The sequence below is a fragment of the Dendropsophus ebraccatus genome, chromosome 9 (genome assembly GCF_027789765.1).
Source record: "Dendropsophus ebraccatus isolate aDenEbr1 chromosome 9, aDenEbr1.pat, whole genome shotgun sequence".
In the NCBI taxonomy this organism is placed as follows: domain Eukaryota; kingdom Metazoa; phylum Chordata; class Amphibia; order Anura; family Hylidae; genus Dendropsophus; species Dendropsophus ebraccatus.
Genome location: NC_091462.1, coordinates 8,113,138 through 8,129,883, shown reverse-complemented (window position 1 = coordinate 8,129,883; position 16,746 = coordinate 8,113,138). Strand labels below are relative to the sequence as shown.

At 49.4% G+C, this 16,746-nt stretch overlaps 2 protein-coding genes across 4 annotated transcripts in view; one reads left to right on the top strand and one right to left on the bottom strand.

Annotated features, from left to right (window-relative positions):
* The window catches only part of SEMA5B (semaphorin 5B), a 214,979-nt gene that overhangs the window by 172,346 nt on the left and 25,887 nt on the right, over positions 1 to 16,746 (bottom strand). The gene's annotated exons all lie outside the window — the stretch shown is intronic.
* LOC138801736 (putative uncharacterized protein FLJ46204) lies at positions 12,257 to 13,090 on the top strand. Its single transcript, XM_069984828.1, has one exon. It carries the CDS (start codon positions 12,257 to 12,259, stop codon positions 13,088 to 13,090), a length of 834 nt encoding a protein of 277 aa, XP_069840929.1.

Below are 16,746 nucleotides of genomic sequence, written 5' to 3'. Positions count from 1 at the left end.
CGACCATGCAAGAAGTACGCTCATCTCTAGTCCAGACCTATTGCAGATGTGGACCATCACTGATGACTAATAGTCCATACCAAGTATACGAGAGGTGGTCACTGCTCCGCATATATATATATATATATATATATATATACACACACGCATATATATATCTTCTATCACATCGCTGTATGGTGTTTGTGGACTGAAAAACTGCAGATCTACTGTCTGCATGATTAAAAAAAAAAAAAAACACCCCTGACACATCCATTTCTCATCTGTATTTGCAGATTCCCTGAGGCGTACTAATTCTCCTTAAGGAGAGTCCGTTATAAAGACGTGTGTAGACATAAAGTAAGGCCGTTCCTGCTCCACTGGGAATTGTGGGAAGGAAGGATATGCAAAACAGTTCACTTGGGTAAAGAGATGTCCCTTCAAGTCAAGGAGATTCGGTATCCATTGGATCCATGTGGATAGACCTCTCACTAGCCGGCCAACAACCTGCTCTGCCCTGAAGAGGGGAAACAACCCTGAAACAGCCGTCTGCAGATGAGCAGAAGAGATTGTTTGGCACAGATCCCCAATCATTGCTTTAAGACCAGATGGAGTGAAGCACTGAATTACAGGGACACCTCTTTACCTAAGAGGTGTAAAGGCTATTTGCATATGATTTCTTTCCAGTTCGTTTTCTATAGGAGAGTCCGTGCTGCAAGGTCCTGTCTTATTGTGGAGTGGATATAGGCAAAATATACACCAGCAAAAAACAGGCGTGTGCATAGAAATAAAGGGGTCCTATACTATCTGCACTGTGGACAGTAGACTGGCATGGATCAGACATTTATGCCACATACTGAGGAAGTAGAAAAAGATGACAATATCCCTATAAAGGGGAACTACACCCAAACCAAATCCACTGCTCAGTGTAGCCGAAGAGCTCACTTTATGCTCACATACTGATTTTTTCAGGCTTTTTGTCTTTTCTCAATGTCTCCCTAGATGGGTTAAACTTAAATTGCGCAATTCTCTCTGGTGTTTTTTATTTTTTTCTCTCGCCATTTTCACCACCCAACAGACTGAGCGGTAACTAAACATGTATAGAAATTCCCTGCGAGGGGACGGTTCAGATTTAAATGAGAAATTTCACTGAAAGGAGAAATTACCTCGGTGCTTTGGGGACGTCGTCTTTGTTTTCTAAAAATATTTCAAGAAGCCGGGGCGCAGATTAATTCTATAAAGACTGTCAGGATCTGATAACTGGGACCCCCGGCTGTCACAGGCCGCTCTTCATCAGGGCCCTTTGTAAAGATCAAACACCTGCGGGTGCAGCTCCGATTCTATGGCAGAAGGATGAAAGTCTCTTCATTACATTGTGTCACACGGCAGCGACCACATGATCATTATACTGAGGGAAAGTCATGGAAATAGCGGAGAAAGCTAATCTGAGGGATTACAGGGGTTACGTGTAAGCAGATAACTGCAGACACTGAACAAGCAGGGGTCAATGAGATGTGAAATCCACCCATACATGGAGATGAACACCAGGGAGTGGCCAACCATCCAACGTGTATGGGGGTCCGATCCCAACTCCCTCCCAGAGGCGGATATCAGGGAAGAAAAGGATCAGGCAGATGGATTGTCCTCAAACCGTAGCCAGAGAGAAGCTCTCCAACATGCCGAGCCAGACATGCACTGATCCAGAGTTACATCCTCCAGAGCTGCACTCACTATTCTGCTGGTGGGGTCACTGTGTACATGCATTACATTACTGATCCTGAGTTACATCCTGTATTATACCCCAGAGCTGCACTCACTATTCTGCTGGTGGGGTCACTGTGTACATACATTACTGATCCTGAGTTACATCCTGTATTATACCCCAGAGCTGCAATCACTATTCTGCTGGTGGGGTCACTGTGTACATACATTACATTACTAATTCTGAGTTACATCCTGTATTATACTCCAGAGCTGCACTCACTATTCTGCTGGTGGGGTCACTGTGTACATACATTACATTACTGATCCTGAGTTACATCCTGTATTATACTCCAGAGCTGCACTCACTATTCTGCTGGTGGGGTCACTGTGTACATACATTACATTACTAATCCTGAGTTACATCCTGTATTATACTCCAGAGCTGCGCTCACTATTCTGCTGGTGGTGTTATAGCCTGTATTATACTCCAGAGCTGCGCTCACTATTCTGCTGGTGGTGTTATAGCCTGTATTATACTCCAGAGCTGCGCTCACTATTCTGCTGGTGGTGTTATAGCCTGTATTATACTCCAGAGCAGCGCTCACTATTCTGCTGTTTGAAGAGGATATAATATAACCCTCTTTCCTCTATACGTCCAGTACTTGTCATCATTTATCTGGAGAGCCTGATGATGGATTTTGGAGGATTCTCTACAAATCAGAGGACGTTTATTTAGCATGAAGCGATTTCTTTCATTAGACAATCAGCAGACGTGGCGGTATGCCAGTTATCGTGCGCTAATCACGGCCGCTCGATTCTGCTCATTGTTGAGGAGTCGGTGGGGGAGTCACTTTGTTCCCCGACCACCTGTAGTAACTCCCGCTGCTCCTGTGCGATGACATCCGTCAATCAGGAGACGCCGAACAATGGGACAAAAACAACAACCAGAGGGCGGTGGAAGCTTCTGGGTCTGATGTGCACCGGGTGGCGGTAATAAGTGGCTGCAGTATGGACCGACACACACATACAGTCCCTGGAAGAAGACTGGGGTGCAGGTCCCTTTAAGAGCCGGCAACGCTCTGATCTCATCTACAAATAAATAAATAGGGAAAATAAAGCAAACAGGTAAAATAAAACGCTTGAGCGGCTGCGACACCAGCACAATCCCTGCGCACATTCCACCGCCGCGGGCGCGCCAATAATAGAAACTTTCCAGTGCGCTGCTTAATTTTTAGTAATTCAACAATTTTCCTCGGCGTGAAGCCTCTTGTTCCTGACAGTGGGATTCTTCGCCACACAAAGACTCCGTTCACTCCACCGCCACTTAAAGGGGAACTCCGCCTGAGATATATCTAGGACGGAACATAGCGAGAGCCGCTGCCAGTCTGTTCCCATCATGCACCCTGCACCGGAATGCACATCAGAAACTCAGGTTTACTCTCTGTAAGGTAGTAACCACGCAGGTGCGGTATTATGTAAGCGCTGTATAGCAGTACTTTGGGAGCACTGTACAATAATATTATGGGAGCACTGGATGGTGGTTTTATGGGGGCACTGTGTGGTTGTATTATGTGAGCATTGTACTACAGTACAGTTGTATTGTTTAAGCCCTATATAGTAGTACTATCTGAGCTCTGTAACAGCTGTGTAGTATTACCATATTACCTATATAGTGGTTTTTAAATGCTTTCTATGACAGTGTTATTTGAGCCCTGTATGGCGGTATTATGTGGGCACTCTATGGCGGTATTATGTGAGCACTGTATGGTAGTATTATGTGGGCACTGTATGATAGTATTATGTGGGCACTGTATGATAGTATTATGTGAGCACTGTATGGTAGTATTATGTGGGCACTGTATGTTGGTTTTATATGAGCACTGTATGGCGGTATTATGGGAGGACTGTATGGCGGTATTATGGGAAGACTGTATGATGGTAATAAGTGGGCACTGTATGGTGGTTTTATATGAGCACTGTATGGCGGTATTATGGGAGGACTGTATGGCGGTATTATGGGAGGACTGTATGATGGTAATAAGTGGGCACTGTATGGTGGTTTTATATGAGCACTGTATGGTGGTATTATATGAGCACTGTAAGGCGGGATTATGGGAGAACTGTTAGATTGTTTTTCTGAAGGCTTCCTATGACAGTATTATGTCATTGAAAGTAATTGCACAGTATGGCGGCATTGTGTGGGCAGTATAAGGTAGTATGTAGATATACTGGTAGCAATTATGTGGACTTGTGATGACTGTATTGTGCTGGCACTGCTCTGTGGTATATGGCACTGTGTGTTGGTATTAGATGGATATTGTATGGTGAGATTATGGCGGTATGATATGTCAGTGTTTGGCAGTATAATGCAGGAGTATGGCGGTACTTCTCATTGCTGACCTTGACCTCCATCGTGTAATAATGTGATAACTATTCTCATTATCGGACGGCGCAGTCATCTCTCTCTCTCTGGTGATGATTTGTTATTCAGACCCTGAGTTATTTGGGGACAGATCTGTGCGGATTGTTACAGCAATGGCCGTGCGACGGGTCCAGGTCCGGGGTCTCATCACAGAGGGGCCGAGGGGTAGATGTGATACGCCATGATACAATGTATCAGAACATCCTGTGCACACAGAGTACGGATCCAATCCTCAGCTCCAGGAACAGATGGGCGACCGTGGGACACTCCGACTCCTCCGTACTCAGCCTGGCACAGCCACACACTCATGTTCTGCTCTCCTCATTATTATTCTACCATAGAGGGGAAAAATAACCTCTCTTAAAGGGCCAGTAGCCAGGAGCGTAATAAGATATGGGAAATAAAGTTATTCAACTAAATTTGTTATTCAAAAATTTTTTCAAATCAACTGGTGCCAGAAATCTGTAATTTACTTCTATAAAAAAATCTCCAGTCTTCCAGTACCTATCAGCTGCTGTATGTCCTTCAGGAAGTGGTGTATTCTCTCCAGTCTGACACAGTGCTCTCTGCTGCCACCTCTGTCCATGTCAAGAACTGTCCAGAGCAGCAGCAAATCCCCATAGAAAACCTCTCCTGCTCTGGACAGTTCCTGACATGGACAGAGGTGGCAGCAGAGAGCACTGTGTCAGACTGGAGAGAATACACCACTTCCTGCAGGACATACAGCAGCTGATAAGTACTGGAAGACTGGAGATTTTCTAACAGAAGTAAATGATAAATCTCTGGAACATTCTGCAACCAGTCGAAAAGAAAGATAACAATATTGGTGAACAATCCCTTTAAGGAACATTACAGTCACCCCCCGGGTGAAGTGGCTGACGCCAGAGAACAATAGTCAGCGCTGACCTTCTGGGCAGGTGCAGTGACAGCCATCTTCTCTCACCGCAGGTGACGCTTTTCGGTCGGCTGCCACTTACAATCGTTTCCATCACATTTTCTGGATGGAAAGAAACGTCAGACGTGAGAATTGATCGGGCAGCTTTGGGTTTTGTTGATGCGCGGATCGACTCGCCATCCTCACGGGATCAGGATTCGAGGGGCACATCGATTTCCTGTGTTTGTGATTCAATTTCAGTGAATCAAAGCGAAAACTAAGAAAATTGTATTCGGTGGCCGCGGTGATGCGGCGGAGGGGGCGAATCAATCATCTCAACTCAGGCAAATAACCACCGAGCTCCGAGACGACTTTGTAGCAATTTTGTAACTGTCTGAATTTGAATGGGAGTGGGCGGAGCCAGAGCTGGGCGATGGAGTCGGGGGAGGTTAGAGGGGAGCACTCTCACCTGTCGGAGATCTCCGGAGCGGCGTTACCTCCAGTGTGATGTGGGTGAGGGGGCACGGGGGGATTAGGGGCCCGCTCTCTTGTATGAGCGCCCAGCACCAGTCTTTACTCCGCACAATAACTCAGCATCAGACAAAGAGTAAATGAAGAATTAGCCGCAACGTCCACCGCGCCCGCTGTGACCTAATAAAACGGATTATCCCAGTCATTCTGGTCAACGCCATTATTAGAGGGTCCCCTGATCGGCTGCCATTAACCCTTTAAGCACTGGAAGATGTTGTCTTATAATACAAGAGGAGAACCCGGATACCGCTGCCCGGCAAGGGTGAACGCAGGTCATTCTGCAAACGGTAAAAGATGGAGCAGCTGCTAATCCAGGTCCGATGGGGTCAAGATGGGGACCAGAGGGCTGCGCCAACTACAGCCTGAAAAAGGGGCAATAAACAGGGCAACATAGAGACCCATAGGGGGCAAAGCCGCCAACCACAGGGGGAGGTCACCCAGCTTTCCCAGGGTCCTGCACTGTATAATTCTCCACATCTGTATTGTTGCATAACTAAACAGTAAGTCGCGATACAACAACCACCAACTGTAATGGCAGAAACCGGCCTTCCCCAATCCACTGAGCTATGCTATAGAGGTGGCCCCAGCAGGGGTGACAACCGTACATCCACTAACTCCTGCCACCACTATAGTCACCCAGCTCTCTACAGCCCCTGAGTAACATACAGAGCCGAGTTAGTTTGTTTTTGTCTGTCTGTGTATCAGTCTGCACTGAAATCCTGACAATCTATGAACAAAAGCAGCTCAGCTTTTCCAGGATTAGAGCAACATCGCTGCTTTCTTCCAAGGAGAAAAAAAAACAGCGCCACAGTGGTCCTCAGGCTGTACCTGGTATTACAACTTATTTCTATTTCCTTCAATGGAGCGGAGGTGCAATACCGCACAAGAACTAAGAACAAGACGTACATTCTCACTTCTGATCTCAGCTGGACAATGCTCTGCGAGCTAAACATCCAAACCGATACATTGTAGCAAACTGGCAGAGAGATATGTGCAGCTGATTGTTCTATATCTAGACGGGATACAATTGTAATAAACCTAACAAAACCAACAGCTCAAGGAGAACGGTGTATACGTCATTCCAGCAAAACTACAAATCCCAGCATGCCCAGACAGGTGCTCTCCAGCATGCTGGGACTTGTAGTTTAGCAGCAACTGGTGGATAAGCTGCAGAAGTGAGAAAAATTTATATAGATGGTAACTGGAATCCAGAATCCCGGCATCAGCGCCTGGTGACATCATCACTATCTGGATACAGAATAATAGTGAGATTGGCAGGAATGACGGGCAGGTGAGGTCTCTGTCCTCTAGGGGCAGCAGAGGAAGGATCAGCCTCAGGGACCAGCCTCAGGGACCAGCCTCAGGGATCAGCCTCAGGGACCAGCCTCAGGGACCAGCCTCAGGGACCAGCCTCAGGGACCAGCCTCAGGGATCAGCCTCAGGGATCAGCCTCAGGGATCAGCCTCAGGGATCAGCCTCAGGGACCAGCCTCAGGGACCAGCCTCAGGGACCAGCCTCAGGGACCAGCCTCAGGGACCAGCCTCAGGGACCAGCCTCAGGGACCAGCCTCAGGGATCAGCCTCAGGGATCAGCCTCAGGGACCAGCCTCAGGGACCAGCCTCAGGGACCAGCCTCAGGGACCAGCCTCAGGGATCAGCCTCAGGGATCAGCCTCAGGGATCAGCCTCAGGGATCAGCCTCAGGGATCAGCCTCAGGGATCAGCCACAGGGATCAGCCACAGGGATCAGCCTCAGGGATCAGCCTCAGGGATCAGCATCAGGGATCAGCATCAGGGATTAGCATCAGGGGTCAGAAAGGGAAAACACTTCAGCTCTGTTCTCATCACTTCTGGGAAAATCTAATCTGCTGGAAGTGAGAGAAGACGAATGGCAGGACCCGGGCGGTGAGAACAGAAAATACACAAGCTGCTGGATCCGAGATATAACACATCCGCTCATCCTGAGCCTCCTGCTTCACGAGCAGAATGAGAGGACTGACACACAAAGGCAACACGGTGACACCACAACCAGCACGGAATAGCTGGACGGACAGACGGCGAGATATCCAGCAGGATTGTTTAGAAACCGCGGAGAACACGGAAGGAGAAATTCAGAGGTTTTACAATAATACGTCACAATAATTGCAGAAGAAAAGGTTATAAATTCTATTAAAATATGAAATAATAATAATAATAATAATAATAATAATAATAATAATAATAATAATGATGAAAACCCTGATAACAGGAGGCCAAACAGATGAGGGTTACACAGAGAGATGAGAGAGCGGCCGGACAGGAGAGGGTTACACAGAGAGATGAGAGAGCGGCCGGACAGGAGAGGGTTACACACAGATGAGAGAGCGGCCGGACAGGAGAGGGTTACACAGAGAGATGAGAGAGCGGCCGGACAGGAGGGGGTTACACACAGGTGAGAGAGCGGCCGGACAGGAGAGGGTTACACAGAGAGATGAGAGAGCGGCCGGACAGGAGAGGGTTACACAGAGAGATGAGAGAGCGGCCGGACAGGAGAGGGTTACACAGAGAGATGAGAGAGCGGCCGGACAGGAGAGGGTTACACAGAGAGATGAGAGAGCGGCCGGACAGGAGAGGGTTACACAGAGAGATGAGAGAGCGGCCGGACAGGAGGGGGTTACACACAGGTGAGAGAGCGGCCGGACAGGAGAGGGTTACACAGAGAGATGAGAGAGCGGCCGGACAGGAGAGGGTTACACAGAGGAGAGAGCGGCCGGACAGGAGAGGGTTACACAGAGAGATGAGAGAGCGGCCGGACAGGAGGGGGTTACACACAGGTGAGAGAGCGGCCGGACAGGAGAGGGTTACACAGAGAGATGAGAGAGTGGCCGGACAGGAGAGGGTTACACAGAGAGATGAGAGAGCGGCCGGACAGGAGGGGGTTACACACAGGTGAGAGAGCGGCCGGACAGGAGAGGGTTACACAGAGAGATGAGAGAGCGGCCGGACAGGAGAGGGTTACACACAGATGAGAGAGCGGCCGGACAGGAGAGGGTTACACAGAGAGATGAGAGAGCGGCCGGACAGGAGAGGGTTACACAGAGAGATGAGAGAGCGGCCGGACAGGAGAGGGTTACACAGAGAGATGAGAGAGCGGCCGGACAGGAGAGGGTTACACACAGATGAGAGAGCGGCCGGACAGGAGAGGGTTACACAGAGAGATGAGAGAGCGGCCGGACAGGAGAGGGTTACACAGAGAGATGAGAGAGCGGCTGGACAGGAGAGGGTTACACACAGATGAGAGAGCGGCCGGACAGGAGAGGGTTACACAGAGAGATGAGAGAGCGGCCGGACAGGAGAGGGTTACACACAGATGAGAGAGCGGCCGGACAGGAGAGGGTTACACACAGAGATGAGAGAGCGGCCGGACAGGAGGGGGTTACACAGAGAGATGAGAGAGCGGCCGGACAGGAGAGGGTTACACAGAGAGATGAGAGAGCGGCCGGACAGGAGAGGGTTACACAGAGAGATGAGAGAGCGGCCGGACAGGAGAGGGTTACACACCGCTCACAGCTATCAGGACCAACAAGAAAAATGCAGAGAGTGATAAAACTACAAGTCTGTGCAGGTCCAGATAATACAGGAGGAGGAAGAGAAGGAAGACAAAGGATGAGGAGGAGGATGCTCCACGCTGCACAGGGGAGATCACAGAACAGGATACACAGAGATCACATGTTACATGGTGCAGAGATCACAGAACAGGATACATGGTGCAGAGATCACAGAACAAGTTACATGGTGCAGAGATCCCAGAACAGGATACATGGTGCAGAGATCACAGAACAGGATACATGGTGCAGAGATCACAGAACAGGATACACTGAGAGATCACATGTTACATGGTGCAGAGATCCCAGAACAGGATACACGGTGCAGAGATCACAGAACAGGATACATGGTGCAGAGATCACAGACCATGTTACATGGTGCAGAGATCCCAGAACAGGATACATGGTGCAGAGATCACAGACCATGTTGGCGCTCACCCCCCTGTCCCCCAGTGACTGTAGTATGACTGCTGTGCCTCCATGTTGGGAGTCACCCTCCCGCCCGGTGACTGTAGTATGACTGCTGTGCCTCCATGTTGGCGGTCACCCTCCCGCCCGGTGACTGTAGTATGACTGCTGTGCCTCCATGTTGGCTGTCACCCTCCCGTCCGGTGACTGTAGTATGACTGCTGTGCCTCCATGTTGGCTGTCACCCTCCCTCCTGGGGACTGTACTATGAATGCTGTGCCTCCATGTTGGCACTCACCCCCCTGTCCCCCGGTGACTGTAGTACAACTGCTGTGCCTCCATGTTGGCGGTCACCCTCCCGTCCGGTGACTGTAGTATGACTGCTGTGCCTCCATGTTGGCTGTCACCCTCCCGTCCGGTGACTGTAGTATGACCGCTGTGCCTCCATGTTGGCTGTCACCCCCCTGTCCCCCGGTGACTGTAGTATGACTGCTGTGCCTCCATGTTGGCACTCACCCTCCTGCCCGGTGACTGTAGTATGACTGCTGTGCCTCCATGTTGGCGGTCACCCTCCCGCCCGGTGACTGTAGTATGACTGCTGTGCCTCCATGTTGGCGCTCACCCCCCTGTCCCCCGGTGACTGTAGTATGACTGCTGTGCCTCCATGTTGGCGCTCACCCTCCCGCCCGGTGACTGTAGTATGACTGCTGTGCCTCCATGTTGGCTGTCACCCTCCCATCCGGTGACTGTACTATGACTGCTGTGCCTCCATGTTGGCGCTCACCCCCCTGTCCCCCGGTGACTGTAGTACAACTGCTGTGCCTCCATGTTGGCGGTCACCCTCCCGCCCGGTGACTGTAGTATGACTGCTGTGCCTCCATGTTGGCTGTCACCCTCCCGCCCAGTGACTGTACTATGACTGCTGTGCCTCCATGTTGGCTGTCACCCTCCCGCCCGGTGACTGAACTATGACTGCTGTGCCTCCATGTTGGCTGTCACCCTCCCGCCCAGTGACTGTACTATGACTGCTGTGCCTCCATGTTGGCGCTCACCCTCCCGTCCGGTGACTGTAGTACAACTGCTGTGCCTCCATGTTGGCTGTCACCCTCCCGCCCGGTGACTGTACTATGACTGCTGTGCCTCCATGTTGGCTGTCACCCTCCCGCCCGGTGACTGTACTATGACCGCTGTGCCTCCATGTTGGCTGTCACCCTCCCGCCCGGTGACTGTACTATGACTGCTGTGCCTCCATGTTGGCTGTCACCCTCCCGCCCGGCATTGGAGGATCCAGGCGGAGATGTGTTGGCGTCTCACAGATGCCGCCGCTGCCAAACGAAGATAAATCAGCGGCTTCTGCTTTTATTAACTCCTTGTGAAGTAGCGGAGACGCCGGCACTGATGACTGGCACCGCGGCAAAGGGTTAAGAGGCTCCCGATGGACTGCGCCAGAGTGGTTTTCCTGCTTATTACTCAGTCTCCACATGACAGGCCTCACATTTCATCAGCTGTTAGTGTGTCGGTAAATCACGGTAATGGTCGCGGCCGTCCACCGGCTCTCTGCTCGGCGCGATGGGATGGAAGGGGTGGCGGGGATCTGCGCACTTTCTTGCTGACGCAGGAGATTGCTGTCACTTACTGACGCACGGAGGATCAGACTCCATTGACTTCTGACTCTGGAGATGATAAATATTTCGTTTCTATGTATACAGAGCCGGATGGAGATGACCGTGTCCGCCAGCCGCTGCCAGGGTCATCGCTGCCACCGACAGCCACCCAGACTATAAACAGGCAGCTCCGCAGAGATGACCGACCTGGATGGACATCAGGCCCCAATTGTCTCCCCTTCTGGGAGTGTACAGAAAACTCACTACCAGCCACATCCAGAGCTGCATTCATAATTCTGCTGCCGCTCAGGCCACAGGACCTCACATCTCTGATAATGAACCAGCTGCCTGATGTGTATGGGGGCTCCTGACTCCCCCAGCAGATTATAATGGGGCAGTGAAAGGTCAGACATGTTGGATTTTTAACCCCCTCGACCCTTTTGTTGTCAGATAGACAAGTCACCAACAGTCGCCTTTCAGCGCTTTATTGATCCTCTCTTCATTGAGAACATAGGCCTATGACAGCTTAATACTCTAGAGCTGCATTCAAGATTCTGCTGGCTTCCTGTATCCTCCAAATATTCTAAACATCCCTGTCCTCCAGATAACAATCCACCTCCTGGCCGCTTGTGGTCAGAGCCGAGATTGTGCTGATCCCGAGTTGCATCATATCTGATCTTCTAGTCGCAGTTGGAGCTGCAATCAAAATTCTGCTGGTTTTCTGCTAGTTCTCAGGGTGCCAGGCCTCTTGTCTCCTGCTTCCAATTACAGCCACACTCCAGAGTTGTGTCGCTTTCGAATGACAATGTGCCTAATACCTTAGTCAGATCCAGAGCTGCATTCATAATTCTGCAATCATTCTACAGCCCAGCTTTAACCTTCTGTATCTACTGTACACACTCGGGTCACCGTCCTCTACTGATCTGGATATACAGCAGATTTTATTGTTTAGTCACATCCAGAGCTGAAATCATAATTCTGCTGCTTTTCTGTAGAATGTGAACATTGACTTAGTGATCTTAAAGGACTTAGAGTGTGTAGAAGTACAATGACATGAACACTGTACAGTTGCATTGTGTCTACTGCTCCAGCTGAAATCAGAGTTCTGCTGCTTTTCTGTTAGCTCTGCAGGTTCTGAACCCTGGACTCTTAATGGTTGTGTCTTCTGCTCCGGTCACAGCCGCGCACACGACTATCTGCTCACAGCCACGTACACGACTATCTGCTCACAGCCGCGTACACGACTATCCGCTCACAGCCGCGCACACGACTATCCGCTCACAGCCACGTACACAACTATCCGGTCACAGCCACGTACACAACTATCAGCTCACAGCCACGTACACGACTATCAGCTCACAGCCACGTACACGACTATCCGCTCACAGCCACGTACACGACTATCCGGTCACAGCCACATACACGACTATCAGCTCACAGCCACGTACACGACTATCCGCTCACAGCCACGTACACGACTATCCGGTCACAGCCACGTACACAACTATCCGGTCACAGCCACGTACACAACTATCAGCTCACAGCCACGTACACGACTATCAGCTCACAGCCACGTACACGACTATCAGCTCACAGCCACGCACACGACTATCCGCTCACAGCCACGTACACAACTATCCGGTCACAGCCACGTACACAACTATCAGCTCACAGCCACGTACACGACTATCAGCTCACAGCCACGTACACGACTATCCGCTCACAGCCACGTACACGACTATCCGGTCACAGCCACATACACGACTATCAGCTCACAGCCACGTACACGACTATCCGCTCACAGCCACGTACACGACTATCCGGTCACAGCCACGTACACGACTATCCGCTCACAGCCACGTACACGACTATCCGGTCACAGCCACGTACACAACTATCAGCTCACAGCCGCGCACACGACTATCCGGTCACAGCCACGTACACAACTATCCGGTCACAGCCATGTACACGACTATCGTTGTATGAGGGCGGGAATGGGTGACACCCCTATGATGTCACAGCATGACCTCACTGCCAGGGTCATCAGGATTCCTCATGATGTCAGAACCCACTAGTGATGTCATCAATCCCCTCCCGACTAGAAGGTTCCATACAACTGTATCCAGTGCCGACAATCCTCCTGGCTGATACATTATCCTGCACCAATACATCGTAACAACAGAGGGAAGTGTCATGGGGGATACACTGCAGATTTGGATACACTGTAACAGAGACGTGTCATGGGGGATACACTGCAGATTTGGATACACTGTAACAGAGAGATGTGTCATGGGGGATACACTGCAGATTTGGATACACTGTAACAGACGTGTCATGGGGGATACACTGCAGATTTGGATACACTGTAACAGAGACGTGTCATGGGGGATACACTGCAGATTTGGATACATTGTAACAGAGAGATGTGTCATGGGGGATACACTGCAGATTTGGATACACTGTAACAGACGTGTCATGGGGGATACACTGCAGATTTGGATACACTGTAACAGAGACGTGTCATGGGGGATACACTGCAGATTTGGATACACTGTAACAGAGACGTGTCATGGGGGATACACTGCAGATTTGGATACACTGTAACAGAGACGTGTCATGGGGGATACACTGCAGATTTGGATACATTGTAACAGAGAGGCGAGTAATGTTGGATACACTGTAACAACCACTCCTGAAGGGCAGGTTACGGGGATGGAGCACGGTATAACGAGTCATTCAGGAGTCAGGAAGAGCTGGGTGAAGCTTAATACAGTCAAAGACTTACAAAGAGTCAATGGGGTGGGGCTAGCTTCTCCTGCTCCAGACTGGCACTTCAGGGGGACTTTGCGGTCTCATCCATGAGTTCAGCTCTGGAGGATCTGTGTGTCAATGTTTTCCGTCTGTTTCTTCCCTCCACCTGGCAACGCTTTCCTCTGAACGTAGATTTTATCTTCCAAATTAGCGAGCGGTGAATTCGCAGCCAAATAAGCAAACAGCGACCCCCCCCCCCCATTGCATTGTGGGAAAGGTCCTTACAATGTCAGAAACAGCAAGTTACTGTTGCAGATTCTGCGCTCTATAACTTACCAGACGGACGCAAGGATTTAAGGAGGAGAATACATGGACGCCATCAACTCATGGAGGAGGGCGACCTCTGACCTCAGGCCCTTACATCACCCAGACGGAATGGCCGAATTTACTAAATTTACAGGTGGGGTTATACAGTATAGAGTCTTTATGGTTATATAGCATATTTGGGGACACATATATGTATGGTTATACAGATGCAGTTTTATATGGTTATATGGGCGCAGTGATATTTGTGGGCACAGTTTTTTATTATATATATATATTAGTTATACGGGCGCGGTTATATATGGTTATACGGGCGCGGTTATATATGGTTATACGGGCGCAGTTATATATGGTTATACGGGCGCAGTTATATATGGTTATACGGGCGCAGTTATATATGGTTATACGGGCGCGGTTATATATGGTTATACGGGCGCGGTTATATATGGTTATACGGGCGCAGTTATATATGGTTATACGGGCGCAGTTATATATGGTTATACGGGCGCAGTTATATATGGTTATACGGGCGCAGTTATATATGGTTATACGGGCGCAGTTATATATGGTTATACGGGCGCAGTTATATATGGTTATACGGGCGCAGTTATATATGGTTATACGGGCGCAGTTATATATGGTTATACGGGCGCAGTTATATATGGTTATACGGGCGCAGTTATATATGGTTATACGGGCGCAGTTATATATGGTTATACGGGCGCAGTTATATATGGTTATACGGGCGCAGTTATATATGGTTATACGGGCGCAATTATATATGGTTATACGGGCGCAATTATATATGGTTATACGGGCGCAGTTATATATGGTTATACGGGCGCAGTTATATATGGTTATACGGGCGCAGTTATATATGGTTATATGGGCGCAGTTATATATTGGTTATATGGTGCAGTGATATTTGCGGGCACTGTTTTTTATATATATATATATATATATATATATATATATTAGTTATACAGGCGTGGTTACACATTGTTATACAGGCGTGGTTACATATGGTTATATGGGCGGTTATATGGGCAGTTATATATGGTTATATGGGCGGTTATATATGGTTATACGGGCGCAGTTATATACGGCCCCTTTACGGTTTCTCGCCCATTTCCTCCCCGTTAGATGTTACAGTAATTAATCGGAGGTTAATTGGTTTTTCATAGAACATTTCCTTTCTGGCACCGACAGATTAAGAACAATCACTCAGGAATCATGGGTCTTGGCCGTAGATTCAGCGTCTGGGCCGTTATCTTGCAGACATCCCGTCACTGGCAGAAGAAGAGAATCCAATAGAAGGTGGGTAACTAGAAGCGGTTGGTGGAAAAGAAAACCCATCGCTTGTTAACACCAGCAGCCCATAGGGATACAGCAACGTCTGCTGCCGACGTTCCTATCCCTCGGAGCGATGGCAGCAGATCGTTGCTGTATCAGTCGTTTGTTTTTCAACATGTTGAAAACAAACAACTGCAACGATCGGCCGACATGAACGATGTCAGCTGATCGTTGCCTTCTATTCCACGGGACGATTATCAGCCGTAACAGCCGAATGCGGACAATAATCGTTCCGTGGAATAGGGCCTTAGATCTGTCTGTTGTATCAAGTTTTAAACTGACGCCCCCACCACACACCCATTTGGCGGGCTTTTGGACAAAAATATGTTGCACGCCTAAAGTAAACATGTTGGAAAATTAGACGGTAAAAAAGGACAGAAAAACAACAGTTTGCTGCAGAATAGTGAGTGCAGATCTGGAGGATAAGACATAATGTAACAGCAGAATAGCGAGTGCAGCTCTGGAAGATAAGACATGATGTAACAGCAGAATAGTGAGTGCAGCTCTGGAGGATAAGACCTGATGTAACAGCAGAATAGTGAGTGCAGCTCTGGATGTCGTCTAGTGATTGGACGGGTGTATACTTCCTCCATGTGTCTCTATACGGACGGGGTCACACAGGGCGTCATGGCATCTTCTCCACCTCCATGTTATGTGGCGGCTCCGCATCGTTACCTCCTCATGTAAACGCCCCCCCCCTCCCCCGCTCAACAACAAGATTCGCACAATCCTAATTTTCCGTCAGTGTTTCCAGTCACGGCCACGACGTTTAGATCCTTGTTTTACGATTCTCCCAGAATCCGCAGAGCCGGTAAATAAATAAATAAAGCGCCGTATATTCCGCTTCGATTTCTCGGCGTCTCACTAAAGCGTATATATATATCTGAAAGGCTGCGGTAATAGGTGATAAATAAGATGGCAGCTGATAAACGGCGCGCGGGTCCCCCAGCTCGGAGAATTGAGTGTCTCTCCTATAAATCGTGCGGCGTTCGTCCTGTAACCACATCTGTACACACGCCGCACCCTTCACGTAACCTCTGCCGCTGATTAATGGCTCCTGGCGAGCGCACTGAAATCCAACGCCAGAACTACACAAGACCAAGTTTTTCACAAGTCCCGGGGGCCAAAACATGCACATAAAAACGCCTCTCCGGAGCGGCGCTCCGAGAAATATGCAAGCTTGCAGCTACGCCGGAGATTTGATTTCTACACGT